Source organism: Scomber japonicus, chromosome 7, assembly GCF_027409825.1.
Source record: "Scomber japonicus isolate fScoJap1 chromosome 7, fScoJap1.pri, whole genome shotgun sequence".
Taxonomy (NCBI): Eukaryota; Metazoa; Chordata; class Actinopteri; order Scombriformes; family Scombridae; genus Scomber; species Scomber japonicus.
Window position 1 is genome coordinate 27,716,472 of NC_070584.1, and position 7,882 is coordinate 27,724,353.

A 7,882-nucleotide genomic window follows, 5' to 3' on the forward strand; every position below is an offset into this window, starting at 1 on the left:
ACATTTGTACTTAAATGTTTTTATTCATGTAAACACCAGCATCTAATTCACCTAATATTGTAAAGAAAGGCAAGAAATGGAGGGTGGAGATATTCACAGACATCTGAGGAAAATCACTTAAGGCACATTACTTCCTGTTCACCATCTTCTCACTGAGAAATGTGCAATAATGATGTCCTATAAAACGGAGCCTTTGTGGAACCAATGAAACTCAAGTTCAATCCATTTCTAAAAAGGACATGTGTGTGAATGACTAAACACAGTATTGCACTTCAAAAGTTTCCTCAGATTTCTAAGTGAAACAACTCTCCGCTCCAAAAGGAACATTTTACACAATATTTCTGAAGATGTTATGACGGTGACAGACTGTCTAAAATGTTTTGTTTTCCACTTTTGCTCTCTCTACTTTTGCTAATGAAATAACAAAAACAAAAGAACAAAAATGTGTTATTCCACTTCTGCAGGTGTTCCATTTCACCAGGTGACGGCTTAATTTGGTACAATAAGGTGCTTTTTGGTCAACTTTTAGAAGAACGTGCGATACATTTCTGGTGCAGTCACATAATATTACCCATAGATAAAATGTCTGATAAAAAACATTGGCATTTCTACTCAAATAGACAATTAAACAAAACAAATATGTAATGAAATAAATGAAAATAAACTTCTCCAGGTGTTTTTTTTTCTTCTGGTTTTCAGATTCTTAATATTTATCTCTTTGGTTGATTTTACTGAAAGTCAGTTGACCCCAACTGTGCTGTGACACTTGAGCCGTGGGTGCATTGTAAACGCAGTTTGGACAAACTTCATATAGTTGGAAACATTGTAGAAGTCTCATTATTGATCAGCCCTTTGTTAGATTAGATTTTTTGAAACAATGTCTTTGGCATAGTGGCTCAAGAGTTCAGCCAAAGTCCTGCGATTGCTTTAAGAACTTCTACAATGGCTCCATCTGCAGCAGTTTGAGTCCAGACTTCTGTGACCTACAGGTAAACAAGTTCTTTACATGTCAGTTTCCTGAATGTGTTAAAAGGGAAGTGTTTCAAAATAAAAATGCTCTGCTCTCTACTTCTGAATACCCAGGCCAGACCGCATGTACTCATACACCACGTAGCTGATGCTGACAGCTGGGATGACCTTCATGAAATTAGGCAGGATGCCACGGTAAAGTCCAAAGAAGCCCTCCTTCTCCAGAATCTTCTTCACCATCAGGTTCATTGGTAGCTGCTCTGAGCCTTCGATTGAAGCTGAGAAAAGTGAGTTGAATCAGCATGATATTAATATAATTTTTAATGTTTTGGCTCAGTATTACTATCTGAAATTAAACAATGATTGAGGTTAAAGGGTATACAAATACATAGTGGTTGAACTGTTCACCCAGTGCGAATTTACACATCAACAATTGAAAGTCAACACTTAAAAAGGTGTGTAAGATTTAGGGCAATGCACTGGCAGAAATAGTATATAATATTCAAAAGGTATGTTTTAATTAGTGTACAATCACCCGATAATGCAAATTGTCTAATTGTTTAATTACCTTAGAATGCGCAACAAGCCACCATGTTGCGCCATTTCTACAATAGCCCAGAATGGACAAACAAGCTCTGGCTATAAAGAGAGCCTTTCATGGCCACTGTAGTTTCTCCTACATGCTTGGAAGGGGATGGGGAGGGGAAGGGTATTCAGTTGGTTGTAATCTGCAACCTCACTGCTCGATGCCACTAAATCCGTACTAAATACAGATTTTTAAGACATTTTAGGTAATATGCTTTTTTGCTTTGTTGTCAAGAGTTACATTAGATGATTGCTACCACTCTCGTGTCAGCATGGTAAATATGAAGCTAGCAACTTAGCTTTGCATAAAGACTGGAAGCAAAGGTAAACAGCTAACCTGGTTCTCAGCCGACCTGTACCTTTCAACACATTACATTAAGCTTCACTAACCATTATCTGGTCTGTGTTATCATACAGACATGAGTGGTATCAAACTTCTCATCTAAATATATCTAAGCATATTTCCTCCATTTAACTCATAACCCAAAATAATAGTAATGTGTCACAATTCCCACTTATCTTAGTCCCCATTTAATAATCACAATAAATCATTAACCTCAAAGTTTACAGTATGTGTCAGGGTTGAACCTATAGTGTGACACGCACTAGTTGGCTGACCCAAACACTGTTCAAAGAAATAAGGTTTGCGTCTGTGTACCTTGTGCCTGCATCCTGGTACGGATCAGAGCCAGGGGGTAGCTGGCCAGCTGGCCACATGTGCTAGAGATGGTACCGCAGCCCAGCAGCACCAGCACACCTGGGTTGGCTGTGTCTTTGGCGTAGTTGGCCAACCAGAAGTTTTTCAAACTCTGGTGAGGATTAGAGATGTGTTAGCATGTGTGATGAGGATGAGGTTGAATACTGTGTTAAGTGCTTTATATCTGAAAATGATTCCTCTCCACATACCTCGTACACCGCCAGATCTATCCCTGCGTAAGGAATGATGCCCAGAATATTGGGAATGTAGCCCTTATAAAACGCCCTCACTCCCTCCTTCTTCAGGATTTTCTTGGCACAGTCAAACATTCCTGAGTACTGTCCGGTCTTCCTCAAGGTCAGCCGAGTTTTCATCACCTAAATGAACAAAGATCATCAGTTATAGAGGCTGCTCTTCACAGGGAAGCACTTCTGAATGTAGGTTTAATAACAAGAATGCTGATAATATTAAAATATTTTTTTAAAAATAATAATTTTATTAGTTTTACCTCAGTTCCAATATATTTATCTGTTTTTATTTGACTATTTCTCCATTTAACAAAGCAACAAACAAGTGCAAGTGATTCAACAAACCAATGTATACTGTAAACCTACTACCTATACACACACTGTAATTGACCCCATAAGTTGTGGGAAGTTGTCAGACAAACACACAAGCAATGTCTCTGGGCTGTTGAAGCTCTGAAACTCACCTCCATGGGGTAAATAGCTGTTTGTGCCGTTGCTCCGGCCAGCGATCCAGCCATGAACCTCTCATGAGTCTTGACCTTCCCTGGTTCACTAGACAGCAGCTTCTTATACTGTTGGAAAACAGTGACAAGGAAGTGTTGTAGTGCGTGTAAAGTTAATGACTATCATCTAACAACATTATGGTGTTTGATAGCAAAAACTTACATCAATATGTTCCAGTCAAGCCTGAGGTGCATGTTGTATTTGGTGTTTTTTTGAAGAGGTAAAACTGATTTACCTGCTCATAGGCCATGAATTTAATGGCCGTCTCGGGGGCGATCTTCAGGACGTTAATACCGTTTCCTCTCCACAGAGACATCGCCCCTCCTTCTTTTAACATTTGCTTGAAACCACCAGCCAGGCTGATTTTGTTGCTCTTGGAGGAATGCACCTGTAAATAAAACCCTTGGTAATGTTAGTCATGAAATATAAATAGTTTACATGAAACTGTAAGAAACATGTAAAATATAATAACAATTATTCACAAGTTCTATAAGAGTAAATTATGTTTATATAGTCCATGAGCTGTCTCTCCCTTTTATATTGTAATTCTATGCTGTTTGAGCCAATAACACACCGTACAATGTAAACTAATCACATTACATTTACTACTGTTTTGTGAACTCTGCCTCATCCTGCGTGAATTAAACCACATATTCGTTTGGTCTGAAAGTTACACTGTCCTTTAAGGAGTAAGTTTTAATACCCCTGGAACCAAAAAAAAATATATAATTATTATTCAAGATGTGATGTATAATGAAGATCTGAAAGCTGGGCTGTTGAAAAAAAGCCTTGACACACACCTGCATGAAGACTTTCATTCTGTCCAGCGGGGCGGTGCCTGTACGGGACACTGCACCTGCCATGGCCCCCGCAGACAGCTGCTTCCACCACAGACCGGTGGTCTTCTCCTCCTCTGTGAACTCATCTGGGATAGCGAGGCTGTCACCAATGTCCAGCACCTAGACACAACAGGATAGAGTTAACACACAGTAAAGGACATTTATTAATGAATTGTATTTCAAAACATCAACAGTGAGCTAAAGGAACATTTAATTACTCTTCAAACCTAAAGTCCTCCGCCAGCTGATAAATGCCTATTTAAAGCCAAAATGTGAGTGGTTTGTACTCTACATGCTACCTAAATAAGCTGTGAGAATTTGTAAAGCCAGCAGATCTCAGTTCATTTATTTTGTGCTTTATGGCAATGATAAATGATGATTATTTTCACAGTCAGTTTAACTAGAAGTTTGTTTTGCCATTAAAGCATCTTTTTGAGACTGACTTTCACTTAATCATACAGTTTCACAACCGCATGCAGTATGTAGTAATATGCCACACCTGAAGCTTGGCAGAACCAGACAATCGCCTTATCCTCATCCAAAAATGTTGCACAACTCTAAGAAAACCCCATGCCGTGAGATCAATTACATCATTGCAGTGCTTAAATCCAGTTGCATCACTGAGATAAAAATTTAGGAGTGAAGGAGTAAATTCTCACATGCCAATAGTCTGCATTTGCAGCAATCTTATTTCAATTAAGTTAAATAAAATAAACATTAATTTAATGTAAACAAATCAATATCAGTTATTAAATTACACGTCTTTCTGCATATCTTTTGTGAGATCACAAATAAAAGTTAAACTGATGAACAACATTTCCAGGTGACACTGATGGCCACTGTTTACTTAAACAGACATACAGACAGTGGACACAATAATGTGAACGCCTGTGAAGTACAAACAGACATGAGAGCCTTTGTGAAGTTTAAGATACTGAGATTGTGTCAGAAAAGCACTGATACTCAACTTGGTGGTGTTTTACTGTTTTGAAGAGCCTTATACTGTGAGGAGTTCTTCATTTTATGTCCCCTCTTCATACATTCATGCAAGGCTGGGGGAATGTAAGGGATTCAATCCAATCCAACAGCTCCATAAAAAAAACCTTTTTCTAATACTAACTAAACAGAATTTAAATGTATTAGCTTTATTGTATTAGGGGTATCAGATAGCTCAGGTGTTATATGCTCAGGTGTCATCGTGTATATGAGGGGGGGAAATGCTGCTGCACAAAATATAGCTTCACTAATGCTGAACCTTTGATTTGACAACAGTATATCAGTCAAAATGATTTTCCTAACATAAAGACATAAAATAAACATACATTTTTGATAATGATGGTTATTAAAAGATTGTGACCAAGATATGTACTGAGTGGGACATAACCTTATCAGTGCTCTTTGGTGGGCAAACTTAATTATTTTAAGTATATCTCGGACATTTCTGTACAGACATTTCTTGTTATTTCTCAGCCGAATCATACATCAATAGATATATATGTAGTGTATATCTGTGTTAAATTTGGATAATCAGTCACACCGACCTACCAGGCTCCATAAAGACATTAAGATCAAGTTTTAAGAACCTACCACATCCACCTCCACCTCGTAAATCACTCCATCATCGTCAAAGTCAAGGATGAACCAGTTTCTATGCTGATGCTGAAGCAGAGCGATGGCCATCTCAAGCCTTTAATGAAGCTGCTGATCCAGCACAATATAGTCCCAAAATTGTAAAAGCTTCCTCCTAAACTGATCAGATCCTTTACACGATTCTAATCAGATGCCAAGGGTCTACAAATCCAATCCAGCCCGAGGGGAGAAATACTGAATCTCCTGTGGTCAGTAACCATTGGCATGAATACTGGAAGTAGTGGGAAGCTGTTACTGCCATCGATGTGACCAACTACTGCTTCAGTCTCACCGATGCCTCTTCCTAGTCACCTCATCCTTGCCCTGTCCTGTTCCAGACTCACTTCCCTCCTTCTCATGTTCCAATCCCACTGATGAGGTAATCCCCCCCTCAGGTCAGCATGAAATTAGCTTATCTCTGCCGAGTTTAGCAGCAACAGGTTTATTTAACCTCTGAGGCTGTGCCAGTAAACAGAGACAGCAAACGTCAGAGATTTGTCATTGACTGGATCTGGAGGTATTTCAGGTATACAACCACTGTCATGTCAGTTTATTTCTATATAGCCAACAAGCTCCATGTGGAAATTCACTTCAAACTATAAGATTTTTAATATTCATTGTAAATCTAAACAATCAACAAAAAGTTATGAATGAAAGTATCATGTTTGATAGTTATGTTCATTAACAATTAAGACCAGCTAGACAACCTCTTTTTTCATAAAGAGGTCACAAGAAAAAGTCATGTCAATCTTCTTTTCCGATAAGCCTTGATCTTAATTAGAGGTTAGGATCTCTTCACAACTTCCTCCTCTCGTCATGCTCTCTTTCCACCTCTGTCCCTCTTTTTGTCACCTCTTCTGTGGTAATGAATGAGTTTAATCTGCTGACGTAGAGCTACTGATATGCTGCCAAACAAATCCAGCATCAGCTGACGAGTCTCTTTAACAACTTTCCCCTTCAGAGCCAAAAGGTTCTTAAAGTGAGATCTGAGACAGTCTAAGAAAGGTGAAGGTACAGGCTGGATGCCAGAAAACCTCAATGTTGCTTCAATTTCACTTTAGAAATATGTAATGATTCATTTTCGGAAATCTGAACATCTTTCATCTGCTAAAAGTGTCAGAAATACTGTTTTAATTTCTTAACTACAGCACTGCTCATAATGTGTAATTGCAAACTGACTTACTGTAGCATGAGAGAACTTGTGACTCCAAATGGCAAAAATTGTATAAAATGCAACTTTTAGGTCATTGTCAAAGGAAATACAACAAATACAGCAGCCTGTTCAGATGTAATTGAACCAAAGGACATATTAACAAAAAATTCAAAGTATTCAGCTTCAAACATGCATTGTGCCAGCAGTGTGTCTTCACCATGACAACAGGTCAACAAACTTACATTTTGTTATTGCAACGCACTGATGAACAATACATTGCTTATACAGGAAGTGGTTTTGGTCTGTGTTTTAAGAGGGTATCACTATGTACACTAAACACAACAATCAATGAGGCTCCGGCCCTCCTCTTACCGTGCTGTGCTTCCAGTAGCGGATAATGTCCTGCAGGTTGGTGGCTGGGTTAAACAGGAAATGCTCCCTCCATTCATTCCAGTCCACAGTCATGGTGCCGTCCACATCAATACTGTAACAAGACAGATAGGAGGAAATGATCAAATGGCCTAGTTATCTGGAACTCGGATAAAATGACTCATTTATTGGCCTATTGAATAAACTTTGTTTTGTATTTTACTTAGTATTGGCCAGACCCAAATTTAACTAAAATCCCAACTTTAAAACTCCCTTCCAACCTGTTTGTACTCGTGTTGCAATATTCAACACAGAAATTGTCTGTATTCCATATAATCATGACCAGATGAGGCTTTTATAGATAAGTTTGGTTAGAAAAGGTATTAAGGCATATTATACAATTCATGACCTAAAATTTATATTTTTAATCAAATATTTGACGTTTTTCTTTAAACCACACCTCCAGAAAAACTCTATGTTTATGTAGGGCAATAACACAGCACAAGATCTGGCATAACAGCATGGAGGCCTACATTTTACACATATTGTATATTTTTCATCATATTTCCACATAGACACACTGTCACAAGTTTCTAAATCCCACACATTCCCCAAAATACTGAGGACATGACCCCAGTGTCTCCAGAGGGAGCTACAACCCTGTATATAATTGAGTATAATTATATAATTGAGTATACCAACAGCCACTAACACCAACCAGAAGTAGATGTCTAACATAGAGCACAAGACAGTAAATTATGTTTTTATTAAATTATGTAAGTATTATGTTTATAGCCCTTTAACCAACTGCTAAGAGAAAATTGACAACAAGATTACACTTCTCTAAATCCCATTCGGTTTTCAGGCCTCTGCTCAGTCAGAGAGGGAG

General features: G+C 38.3%; 1 protein-coding gene across 1 annotated transcript in view; it reads right to left on the minus strand.

Moving 5' to 3' along the window:
- Positions 1–29: 29 nt before the first annotated feature.
- Positions 30–7,882, minus strand: part of slc25a24 (solute carrier family 25 member 24) — a 14,266-nt gene continuing 6,413 nt past the window's right edge. Inside the window, exons 4-10 of the mRNA XM_053321821.1 lie at positions 6,997–7,108; positions 3,804–3,962; positions 3,239–3,391; positions 2,964–3,071; positions 2,461–2,628; positions 2,213–2,363; positions 30–1,247 (exon numbers count right to left, since the gene is read on the minus strand). Of these exons, the coding sequence (XP_053177796.1) occupies positions 1,066–1,247; positions 2,213–2,363; positions 2,461–2,628; positions 2,964–3,071; positions 3,239–3,391; positions 3,804–3,962; positions 6,997–7,108 (1,033 nt within the window). The 3' untranslated portion in view covers positions 30–1,065. The remainder of the gene's footprint in view (positions 1,248–2,212; positions 2,364–2,460; positions 2,629–2,963; positions 3,072–3,238; positions 3,392–3,803; positions 3,963–6,996; positions 7,109–7,882) is intronic.